Source organism: Aulonocara sp. 'chitande type north' Nkhata Bay, linkage group LG14 (assembly GCF_057382095.1).
Source record: "Aulonocara sp. 'chitande type north' Nkhata Bay isolate Kocher_YH1m ecotype deep benthic linkage group LG14, A_spYH_male_GT1.1, whole genome shotgun sequence".
NCBI lineage: Eukaryota > Metazoa > Chordata > Actinopteri > Cichliformes > Cichlidae > Aulonocara > Aulonocara sp. 'chitande type north' Nkhata Bay.
In genome coordinates this window covers 8,756,973-8,770,329 of record NC_141357.1, presented here as the reverse complement: position 1 = coordinate 8,770,329, position 13,357 = coordinate 8,756,973, and the positions used below count along the sequence as shown (strand labels likewise).

The following is a 13,357-nucleotide window of genomic DNA, read 5'->3' as shown; positions in this document are numbered from 1 at the left end:
CGTTCGCACCCTGGTAGCCCTCGCCCTGTTGCCCCATGGGCTAAAACAATATATCACATCCTTCTATTGTGCCTGCTGTGCCCGCCTCGGCAACTGTCTGCCCTTGCATCGCGTCTCCTGAGCCCCCACCACTAAAGGCATATGTGCGGGTGCCCATCCTGTCCCCAGGCATGGTGCGTGGTGGTCACGCGTTTCTGTGCCGCTGGGCCAGTGGCGAAGGGAAGCGGACGTTCACACATGCACGCATAAGCGGGAATCCATTAAGCTGCACGTAAAACAAACTCAACATGTGCTGCTTCCTTTTCCTATAATGGAGAGCTTTTTATCCAAGTCGACCCAAGGGCTAGCAACTAGAGGGCCCGTGTCTGCACTCGGAGTTGAAAGACGAGGTCAGACACTGAGGTCACTGCATGTAGGTGAGAGGTCAAAGACAATACCATCACAAATTGTAACCCCTGTTCATCTTGTATACAGAGGACCAGTGAGAAACCCGCTGTTTCATTTAACTGTCAGCACAAAAATGCTGTGAGTGGACAGCAAGATAAAAATGCTACACAGATGCCAGTCTATTGAAGATTTAATACATCTGCTAATCATGGATGGAAATAGGGACAGAAGGGTTATTTGTATTTTTCTGTCGTTAAACCATCTGTGTCATAAAATTACTACTAATTTGCTATTCATTTGTAATTACTTGATGCTATCCATTATTTCAGATAGCATCAAGAGCTGTCTTATTTATTTTACTGTCATTTTCATTTTTTCAGTTTCCTCTTTAATCTTTAACTACCGTACATGACGTATGTGCTTAACAACATTTCTGACATCGGGTCAAAATAAGATCCAGTTTGAGTCCCACCATTATATTAGATTACATTCTATTACATTATTTTGTGTCTTATCACATTATATTATATTACCGTGGCCTACATTATAAGCTTGGGATACACAAGTCAGTTATTTAGTTATTTTTATTCTTACTTTTAAAAATGAAAAATATTAGTTATTCTTTTATACACATTAACTAAAACTAGCGGCAAAAAACCTGATACTTTTACAAAGTATGTGGATGTAATGATTGCAGCAACTTAATGCTTACGGAGTGAAAGGATGACATTAACCTTATATATATGTACTTTAAATGCTTTATCAGCCATGTGCCACATAACGTCTGCACAAACAGAACTGATGCATTTACAATAAATAAAGCCAAGTACTATGTAAATTTGAGCAGAAACTAACTGTAGCCAGGTTAGGCGCCGCCAATCCTGTCTTTCCTTGTTTATCAAATTCCAGTAACCGTGATGCTCATGTAAAACGCCAACGAACAGTAAAGTACCAAAGATCGAGATCGAGAGTAAGCACCGGGGACGATGTAGACAGATAGTGGCCGAGCTGAAAAGGTAAATGAACGAAATGAGCTCATGCAATAAGGAAGATGGCAAGAATGAAAGAAGTAGCATGTGAAAGGAAGAGAGTGCAAGTGAGGAAACAGAGTCTTCCATGAGTCAGGGGTAAAGTCAAAGCTGTAGCACACACACACACAAGCACTTTTCTGTGACTGCCTAGCACTGGATACTCGGCATGTCATAACTTCACCTTAACAATAGGACACGAGGGGCTTTGGTTGCAATTCCAGATAACAAAAACCTTTCATATGACATCATGACAAGAGGATGAAGAGGTTTAGTGAAAACGCCTTCCTCCAGGTTAAAAAGAACAGAAACAAATTAAACGCAGTGGAAAACAAAACGATCTCTGCCGCACACTTCCACAAACACATTATGGAAAATTGGGGAAACACTGTTTAATTCCACCCTCTTTATATTCTAACATCCACATCACAACAAAGAAGCCATGTGCTAAACTGAATATTATTCATAACAACCCCCAAACTGGAGACTGTGTCTCAGTGGTGCACTAACCATGCACAAATTTCCAAAACAAATACGGATCTTATCAATTCCACATTTTGGATCTGGATATTTGGAATCTTCCCCCCCCCATTTTTTTTATCATTATGCTTTAAATGAACACCGTAAAAATAAATATGACTCTCAATGAAAGTGCACTAACGAGGCATTTAAAGCATTTTTCGCCCCCATAACGGACGCACAGTGTGGTACTTGTGCTGTCGCTCTGGTAATTTGAGTAAGTAAGGGGGACTTTTCAGAGGAAAGCGGCTCAGAGCTAAGTGAGAGCAGCTGATGTTGCATCATACTTCAAACATTCTTCAAATTAAAGATATGTCAAAGGCTATGGAGCGCTCTCCGGCACACACACTCAGATCTGCTTGAAGATAAGAAATAACCCCAGCACCTCTTCAGAGCAGTGCACGGTGAGTGTGTGTGTGTGTGTCACACTGATATGACAAGGGAGCTCTAAAAACTTGCTCTCCCACAACCTTTGTATCATGGGAGACAACCGCAGTGCATATCAAAGAAAAAGCGTGGCCCTTCAATATCATCCTTAATCCACCAACTCTATTATCGTAAGGTTGAGTTCTAAAGCTGCAGGGGGGAGATTCTCACCACTGGCGGACGTTGCAGATGTTTCTGGAACTGTCCGAGGCCAGCTGTTGGAATGTTTTCCCACCGCACGAAGAAGCGAGGGCAGCAGCACTATTGGCTGCCCCCACTGAGTCACGTGACCAGGGTCATGTGACCGAGGAGAACCTGACAGCTGACCATTGCCGTTGTGGTCATCTTAACCGGGCTAGCCCACGAGGGCCCTGGCCACTGATCTGAAGCCAGAGGGAGAGAGGAGGCGACTGTCAGCCACATCAAAAGCCTGCAACCTCCCACTCTCAAGGGTACAAAGTCAGAAGAGCCGGAGATACAGTATGGTGGACAGACTGAGGTCACTCACACAGATGGACGCACACCCCCACGTGCATGCTTCAGTGCATGCACACTGTGCACCGAGGTTCAGCTTACCAGTAGAGGTCCATTGTGTCTATTGCAGTGTCATCGAGCTTTGCAGCACGTTTTCCGTACTTCTATCACTTTATACAAGAAGCAGCCATGACAGGGACATTTACCTGTGGCAGATCGAACAGGTGCTAAAAGGGCAATCATTAGCAGAACAAAGTCAAGTGTGGCTGATTTGCCAGCACAGCTCAGAGTGATTAGTGCTGACAGACACGTCTAAACATCTCTAATGTTGTCTGCTAATTAAAATTAAACCCTTCTACACGCCACTGACAAGCAATATAATATATGGGTGTAGGGTGTCTGGGTGTATTTGTGAAGAGTGCCTGAGTGATAGGAGAAGTGTAATACAAAGTAAGTGTGTAACGTCTCGTGACATTACATTTAAACATCCAGCTTCAGCCGAGGTGAACCTTAAACATGTATTGTTTTGAACTAAAACCTCCGAGCACGCTCTCCACCTAGTTTAAAAACATTCTTTCTTATGTCTGTTTATTCCCAATGACAGTTTTTGCATCTCTGCTTTCATTTCATTGGCTAGATTTAAATCTTAATATTTTTTCTTGAGCTGAATTTTTATTTTGTGTATTTAAACCAGTGACACCAAAAAAATCTCAATTTAAGATGGTATAATGACCGACAGCGGAATTTCTACTCAACTAAGATCATCTAATTATTTCGGATGCAACTTTGATTCATCCTTTTTTCCTGAAATTTTAAAAACTCTCATTAAAAAATGACATCCGCTATTATATATGCAACAACAAAGAAGGGGAAGAAGGCAGATCCATTTCACGGTATTTCCTACCCAAATGTTAAAGAACAAGATTTGCTCCAAATGAAAGTGACAACATACCATAATGTAAGATACATGAGAGAATTATGTATGTAGCTATAAAAATAAATCATGTAGGCCATGCAAGCCCATATAGTACAACCATAATTCATGCAATATTTTTCAACCCATGTGGAAAATCTGTGAAAGTCAGGTAGTGTTAGTTCAGTTATTCCAAACAGAGCTCTGGCCTGATGCCCTCTAGTGGTTTATCTTCCATTAAATAATAACTCCTATCTCAGAACACACTGAGATACTGTGCATGCAGACATTAAGGGACAACAGTGTGCACACACACCTCTATCACATGTATGTCATTGCTTAATTATGAAATAACCATAAAAAGCAGAGCCATGAGGTAAAACTGTGTTTCAGCTACAAATTTAAATCCTACTCTTATTTTTTTTTTTAAAAAGAAAGAAATGAAATGAATGTGCAGCTCCTGAAACAAATGTGACTTCAGCTATGTGCACCACTCTATTTTATTTGGTTGGAAAAAAACACAGTTTCAAAATCATATTCTCAGAATCTGTAAATACTGACAAAGTTCCCTCACAAAATTATCAGAATCTTTTATTTTGTCCTCATTTGTTTTCTTTTTGTGGCTAAAAATTCCATCCAGTGAAATGTAATCTATACACTTAAAGTCACATAAAATTGTCTGAGTCAAGAGTCTGTGCGTAGCTCTAACAAATGAAATACAGTGCATATGCTCCAGCTGTCCCCCTCCCTAGACAACAATAACAACAACAGCTGTTAGCATCTCGCGTGTAACTCCATTTCCCCGACAGCATCAGCGCTGCAGACCCTCCCCTCTCGTGCGCGACTTTGCCGTGACAGACATGACAGTTATTAATCACCTTTTCTTCCGCCTGTTCGCAAAGAGCTGCTATTTGGGAGCCAGGGGCCGACGGCTAAAATTAGAGGCCTGCTCAATCAACAGGCTGATTTAGTGCTAGCATGTGTGTGTGGTAAACTGTGTGTGTTTGTTGTCTGAGTGCTAGGGCAGATCAGAAGACTGATCCCAGTGGATTTCCTGTTCCTCTGAGCCACTGATTCTGCTTGCTGTCACTTAGGCAAAGCACCTTCATTTTCCTGCTGCAGTGTTTTGGTTGAAATTTTTCACCCCTGAATATTATGTGATGAACAATAATACCACACAATACCCATTCACCCCCCACCCCCACCCCCAAACACACACACACACACACACACACACACACACCCCAATCACCAGCAGTCAAGCAGAGGTGACCTTTGACATTTTAAAAAGCTGGGTATTAGCTACCTTATCAGTGCCACGCTCCCCCTGTCACCTCATCTCTTACTCTCCCCAGTCTTGAATTATAAAAATAACAATGTGAGGGTGAAAGAGGAGGTGGAGGGAACATGGAGAAGTATGTGTGTGTTGCTTCTCACATTGCATGTAAACCCTGTAAACCAAGCTGACTGTGGGTTTAGTTAGAAACAAATGCATTGGAGGCGGGGGTTATTGTGTGCATATGAATGCTTTTATTTGAAAAAGAACATTTGTGACTGCAAAGTTTTTTCAAGATCTGATCTATTACTATTATTAAAACTTAAGCTATTGCAATCCCTCAGAACTTGAAACACAAATTATTTGGGGCAAATATGAAATTTTTCAACATTTAGTCATAAAGAATTCCTTACACAGGGGACATCAGGTACTTCCAGTTGGTTGGATCCTTTCCATTTGTGATATAATTGATCGCTGTGTACTTTTTATCACCTGTGTGGCATTAAAGAAGAGACTTTGAAGTTGTCTAACACAGATCAGCTTCAATTTTAATGTTTTTAATCCTCTCCAACTCCGGGCTTGTGTGGTATACCCCAAGGTTCCATCAAGGCCCTAATTTATGTTAATTGCACAATTTTTTGCACATGATTTTTCACTGCTGCAGAAAACAGCTCCCACTGAAACCAAGAAAACCAGTCTTTGATCAGGATATTTCAAGTTGCTTTGATGATATGAAAAGCGTTAGTTTGGTTCAATTCAATTTGATTTCTATGGCACCAATTTACAACAGCAATTAGCTCAAGGTGTTTGTTATTGTAAGGTAAAGACCCTACAATAATGGTGAGAAAACCCCCCCAAATCATATAACCTCCTATTTGCAAGCATTTGCCAATGGTGGGAAGAAAGAACTCCCTCTTAACAGAAGGAAAACAGCTGGGGAGGAAGACAGGACGAAAAAGAGACACTCCAGAAGAGAGCCAAAGATCAGTAAATACTAATACTTTAATTCATAGGGTGTAAACACATGGTGAGTGAAAGGAGATAAAAAATGAAATCCCTTTTTTCCAGCTGTGCAATGTCAATGCTGATGCAGTTGCCCAATCTAGAATCCGTTTTGTCAAAGAAAGAAAAAAAGACAACATGCTTGCAGCACCACAGCATCACGAAATTGTTGGACACGATGATGGAACCACTGATGTAAAAGCCAATGAGTCACCAATGATTGGCCACGATTATGTCTGCCACAGTTTTCTTCCACGGGAAATACCCCAACTTCTGCTAGTAATGTTACATAACCTGTTAAAATGTGGGCTGATTGTTAAATGGCACCAAAGCGTAACTTGGTTTGGTTGAAAAAAAAAGTATAAATACACTCTCTACTTGTTTTTGTAAATGGCTGTTAGTAATGTAGGATTCATTAAAACAACACAAGGAAAAGTCTTTTTTTCCTCCATTACCATCCTTTTAAACTCTTTTAAAATCTTCCCTAGAGTTAATGCAACAGCGAAACTACATGCTGTATTACTGCACACTGGTTACCAGTCCCAGTCTTATGTGTTACTTACAACTGGTTAGGAATTTTATCCTGATATTGTTTAATGATATTCCCTTCTCTCAACACTTGACTTGGTAAATACCATGTTAAACCCGCTACTGATCAGAATCACCCTGATCCACTCCAGTTTCTGAAGACAGTACTATTTCCTGCGTTTATATGTTTCCTTATCTGACTATAACATGGATGGATGGATGGATGGATGGATGGATAACATGTCATAGTGTCAAATTCTAAGTAACACAAATATAAGTCTAAAGATTTTATTTTTAAACCTACTAAAAATATACATGAATAAATTTTCTGTAAGGCATGCGTGTATCCATATGTGCTTGTGAGTGTGCGGTGGTCTTCTCTGGGAGGCACGAATCAGTGAATATAAACAGATGGATGGAGGTTAGTGAAGGTCATGAGGGGCAGGTGAACTGCGCTGCCATTACTGTTCATACCTTCTACATTCCCCTATTTTGACCCTTCTCACAGCCCCCACTTTCTAAAGCACACACGCCAAACTCCATATGACCCTCTCCTCCAGCTTCTCTTCTCTCAAACAGCGGTAAATGTCGGCAAAGTCAGAAGCCTTTTTTGTTGTTGTCTATTAAAAATTATTCCACTTGTAGGAAACGGTTCCTGCAAATAAGAACTAGTAGAAGTGTCTTTAAACTGGTTTTAATGAGGTACCTCTCCTAGTTCCCGGTCTGTATCTTTGCTCTTACAGAACTGCATCTCTTAACTCCCGTGAGATAGCAATATTATGGTTGTGTGCCCTTGAAGTGTTGCCTTCGGCGATACCAGACACCTCCCAGTCTAGTTTGGAATGCACAAAGTTGCTGGGACAAGATACTGCTTTAGTCTGGAAAGTGACACAGGTGTGTAATTTTGTCTCCTTGTACACCACTACAGTAAGTTTTAAATCAAACAGTCAAGATGCGGTTGGCACTCTTACCCACACAGCAAGAAGTTCCTTGCTCCGTCATGCTGATTAGACTGGTAAACTGGGGTTTCTAAACTGGGTGCAGCTGTGGATGTGAGCATTAATGGTTGTCTGTGTCTGCGTGTTAGCCTGTGAGAGACAGGAGACCTGTCCAAGGGGCACCGCACCACTCACTTCAGCTCCCCCACCCAGTTTGGATTATATAAGTGGTTAAGAAAAGGAGTGAATGGATGGGGCAATCAAGATCGAAGTGCAGATTTTCAGCTTGAATTTATGAAGTTTTAGGGATTACAGTTATTTTTATTTATACCTTATTTTCAGAGGCTCTAATGTAACTGGAAAAACTAACATAATTTATATAAAAGGATTGTTTTAAATACTTGGATGAAAATTCTTTGCAATAAATGATGGGAGAATAGAACCAATTAGTGATTGTTTGATTTTTTTTAAACCCACTGTGGTGGTGTACAGAGGCAAAATTGCAAAAATTGTCTTTTACGGTATTAGATTAGACGGTATTAGATTAAAAACACTAAACACATATCTTGCTGCTCAATTTTCTTTTTAAAAAGTCAAATAAATAAACAATAATGTCTATAGAAGTGATTTTTTTTTCTCGGCCTTTGAATTACAGAGTTTGAGAGGGAGGCTGCTGAAGCCAGTGTCACTGTGATACCCCCACCCGAATCTTTTCCTTCCCTCCCTCTCACTCCTGCTATCACTACGTCTCCTCTGACCTTCCATCTGCCCTCTTTCTCCCATCCACATTCCTCTTCAAAGACGGGATGGAGGAGGCAGAGGAGAATAACACTGGCCTTGAGAGCCCACTGCCAAGCCACAACAGCTCATGCACTCATGCACAGGTGCATATCACACACACACACACACACACACACACACACACACACACACACACACACACACACACACACACACACATACACACACACACACACACAGCAACATTCTTCATATTTTTAACTTACATGAATCCATTTAAAAGCAAATCATTCATACATGGCCTTTATCTTTCAACAGGAAGCCTCTGGAGATAAAATACCTCTTTTATAAGAAAGCTGCTCAGAATAGAAGAAACAGTCAAACTCACAAGGCTCATGCAGTATACAGCGCACAGCAGTAGGATACAAAACGTCATGGCTAATAGAAGTCACAAGTACACATGTTCGCGTTATAAATATTTTTTCTAATCTTGAATTGTTTCTTTATCTCATAGCGGGAAAAACTGTAATAAAGGTTGTTAATGAAGGTTAATAATGTTAATAATGTAGATGTTGTCCAATTCTTTGATATTTAGCATTCAGCAATTACCTTTGTGCAATAATAAAAATGATGAAATATGCTGTCATTTGACGTATTCACACTGTGGTGTGAAAACATTCATTCAGAATCATTTCTGCACTCTGGCACAGTCACAATATGACAACAATGAAAAGAAGCACAATAAAGAAGCACAAAGTGACAGAGGAGAGTGAACACCTGACACACACAGAAACATATTTAACTGGTGTATGGATTTATATCTGCATGCAATATTTATTTATGCAACTTATGGTTGCACTGCTGTCCTTCTTTGGCCAGGACACTCTTGTAAAAGAGATTTTTGATCTCAAGAGCTCAATTTTTTCATGGTTAAGTAAAGGTTAAAAAGAGGGGGAAATAACAGCTTTTGTATCTATTTTTGCATTTTTACATGAAAAAATCAACATCATAAAAAATGATAGTGCCATATAACTCCACATCATTTTCAACATTGAACTCTTTTTTAAAAGTGTCACACACAGTTGGTAGTGTGTGTGTGTGTGTGTGTGTGTGTGTGTGTGTGTGTGTGTGTGTGTGTGTGTGTGTGTGGGCGAGGGGGGGGCAGACTGTATCGGGGCCGAACTGACAATGGCGAGCTGAAAAAGTTGAACTTATTTGTTCCAGCATCTCCTCTCACAGCCCTGCGTTTTTTACACTCCAGTTGTTTGAGCACAGACATCCTCTTCACATTCTCTCTCTCTTTCCACACACACACACACACACACACACACACACACACACACACCTTTCCGTTTCACCTCGCTCTGAACTCGTTCTCCGTTGACCGTGCAGAAAGCTAAATAAACATATGCGGCAAGTCATTCCCAGAGTGCCCCTACCACCACCACCATCACCACTCACCCACCCACCCACCGGCTCACCGCACTCCTCAACCCTGCATCCCCTCTCCCCGATTCATCCCATCCACCCCCCCTCCACATCCAGCCTCTCGTCCACACTCAGGTTTCACCTCTCAGCTTCCTGCTGCTCCCAGTCACGCTGACACACACTCTTACACTCAACCTATTCACTGTAGCCAGAGCAGCAGTAGAAAAGTCCTTTTCATTAATAGAGCAGAAGTAACAAACCTTTATTACAGTTTTTGCTCGTTGCTTGAACACTATAAACCCATGCTTAGACTAAAGTAACACAACTTGAAGCTTTTGTTACCATACCCCAAACACATGTACCCATACCTTAAACAAAAGTGCTGCTTTGCACTCTGGTTGCAATTATGCAACACACTTACTCCTTTATGCAACACACATGGTCCTGCATACTACACTCTATTTCATACATAAGACACTTCGTTCAAAAATGAAATTTCAGGGTGCCATTTGGAAAACACATGTATCCAAAATACAAAACACATCGGGTAATTGCAACCACTCAAATATACACCTGAAGGCACTTACTTGCAAAACTGAACACCAATTAGCCAGCCACAAAAAGCCCTCAGTTTAGCCAATTCAAGAACTTTGCAAGCATGGATGGAGGGAGAGCAAGAGGAAGAGGAGGAGGAGGTCAAAGAGGCCATGCACAGACCTATATTTCTGATGATATAAGAGCAACTTTGGTGGACCATGTCATCAACCACGGCCTGACTATGAGGGAAGCTGGGCAGAGAGTCCACCCACATCTAAGCCGCTTCACAGTGGCATCTGTAATAAGAAAATTCCGACTAGAAAACAGGTCTGTCTTCATCTCACTGCCTTCTACTCTACTCAGATGGTTTTCATAGTACTGTTCTACAGTTACCATATCAAGTGTACAGGGTATTGCAGGGTGCTAATGCTCCTTTTGCAGCCAAAGTGGTAGTTTCTGTGAAACATACCATGATTACTTATATTGAAGTACAGTGTTGTACAGTGGATGATACAGTATATACAGTGAAGTACTGTAAGAAAAATAAGCAAACCGATGACAATATGTGGTTGTATTTCTCTAGAATGACTCGAAGACCTTCTGGGGGAGGACGCCAACGCCTGTTCACACAACGGCAGGAACTTGCTGTTGTGGACCTAGTGAGGGCAGACAATGCCATCCGTCTCCACCAGCTACGACGGAAAATACTTGCAGACAGGCGAGTGTTCAGCAACATAGACCATGTGAGCATCACCACCATCAGACGCATCTTGGGTAAACACAGCATCACCATGAAGCAGCTCTACAGAGTCCCATTCGAGAGGAACAGTGACAGGGTCAAAGGACTTCGAGCTGAATATGTACGGGTACGTGTAACTGTCCCTTACATTTACAATAGAGTATTGGTGAAGTCCAGTAGCAGCTGAATATGTACCATATCAGTACCACATGGATCCATTCTGAGAGCTACACAGGTACCTGTGTGATGGGGTGAGGGTGCTGTATGTGTAGCACTGTAGTACAGTGATATGTTCCCCTTTTTTTCAGAGAATCTTGGCCATGGATGGAGCTGCACAGCCTCATGAATACATTTTCATTGATGAAGCTGGATTTGACCTGAGCAAAACAAGACGACGGGGTCGTAATGTAATTGGCCAAAGGGCAATTGTGCACGTCCCAGGGCAGCGCGGGGGAAACATCACATTATGTGCCGCCATATGCCTTCGAGGGCTTCTGCACCATCATGCAATACTGGGTCCATACAATAGCCAACACATACTCACATTTCTAGATGCTCTCCATGATATAGTTGTACAGAACAGACCAGATCAGCCCAGGTTTGTGGTGATATGGGATAATGTCAGTTTCCATCGGGCTGCTCTGGTCCAGGCCTGGTTCTCCAACCAAAGTCAACTTGAAGTGGTATGCTTGCCCCCTTACTCACCATTTTTAAACCCTATAGAGGAATTTTTTTCGGCTTGGAGATGGCGTGTATATGACCGCCAACTACATGCCTGCATGCCTCTTCTGCAGGCAATGGAACAGGCCTGCGGCGACATTCAGGTGACAGCAATCCATGGATGGTTTTGACATGGAAGAGGATATTTTCCCCGGTGCCCAGCGGGAGAAGACATTGCTTGCGATGTTGATGAGGTCCTGTGGCCAGACCCCAACAGACGGCGGGATCCATGAGCCCACGTATGCACAATTGTCATGATTTTTTGTTTACAGTATAGTGTTTTTTCTATTACTGTATTATGGGGGTTTTTTTGTTTTGTTTTTTTTTGCTTTATCTGAATTCATGGTACTGCAATGTACAGTGCTGCAATGTACAATATTGAGTAGGTCTATTTGCTTTTTTGGTTGTTTGCAAATGTGTCTCCTGAAAATATGCCTTCTGAATGAACAATGGAAATCAAAGACTGCAGTGCTTTATATAAAGTAGACTAGTGTGTTCCTCCTGCTCTGTAAGTGTTTGCATATGATGCAAGTATGTGTCATTTTGTCAACAGAGTTACATTTTGACAAAGGAATGTTAGGTTTTGACAGCAGAGTTTAGGTTTTGAGAGTAGAGTTTCAATTTGGTGCAGATGTGAATGGTATATTTCCCAGTGTTGTGTCATGTTTACTTGTGTTTAGGGTTTTGGCACAATGAGCAAAGTTTTGCAAAATGTGTTCAGGCAACGGGCAAAAACTGTAAGAAGTCTTCCATTATAGATAAAGGCTCATGATGAAATGACACTTTCAGTAAGAAAAAGCAGAGACTGGCAGCAAAATATATTTAAAATATATATTTTTTTAAATCACTTAAATTTGAAGTTTATTCTATCACATTTTTATAGTTATGAATGAATGAACAAACAGTATTTGTTACAGCTGGTGGAGGATGAGATTGTTTTAATGGCTATATGGCCTTTTTATTTAATATTATCCATCATATTTTCAAAGATGATCATGCATTTAGGAGTTAATAATTAAATCATTTCAGCGTGATTTTTCTGGAGTTTTTCAAAGATACTTCAGAATCTTACAGTAAAACCCTTAAATCTGTGTGTGTGAGTGTTGCACGTGTACTACGACTCGACAGTAAGAACTTTAATAGATAGATAGATAGATAGATAGATAGATAGATAGATAGATAGATAGATAGATAGATAGATAGATAGATAGATAGATAGATAGATAGATAGATAGATAGATAGATAGATAGATAGATAGATAGATTAATTGAATTGGAAGTAAAAGTACTTGCGGTCATTTAAACCTCCACGGGATAGACACTAATTTTGTCTCTGTCTCTCTCTGGCTCTGTGCTTCGGTGGCAGGATTACTTTCTGTCAGCAGTGTGACAGCTGTGTACATCTGGTTGCGTAGGGGCCTCTTACATCTCAATCCACACGTCGTTTCGCCGGTGTCTGGGCCTCCGGATTCACTGCCACTGCTCACCTCATTACCAACTGAGCCACACCTCCATCTGTCCGTCGAATATCTAAATCCCACTGCAGATTAGTGGGGGAGTCGGGGCCCGGAGGAGGAGGAAGGGGGTCGAGGGGGAGAAGGCAACTAAGATCCTGGCGGAAGAGTTTGTGCATGGCGCATGAAGTTATATTAATGATCCCCATGGCTATGTGGTGGCGGTGGTGATGGTGGTGGTGTTCGG

At 41.4% G+C, this 13,357-nt stretch overlaps 1 protein-coding gene across 1 annotated transcript; it reads left to right on the top strand.

Moving 5' to 3' along the window:
• Nucleotides 1-10,303: 10,303 nt before the first annotated feature.
• Nucleotides 10,304-11,995, top strand: LOC147314029 (uncharacterized). Its single transcript, XM_086260814.1, has 3 exons — nucleotides 10,304-10,524; nucleotides 10,781-11,063; nucleotides 11,245-11,995. The coding sequence occupies exons 1-3, from the start codon at nucleotides 10,319-10,321 to the stop codon at nucleotides 11,785-11,787; spliced, it is 1,032 nt and encodes a 343-aa protein (XP_086116940.1). The 5' UTR covers nucleotides 10,304-10,318; the 3' UTR covers nucleotides 11,788-11,995.
• The last annotated feature ends 1,362 nt before the right edge of the window (nucleotides 11,996-13,357 follow it).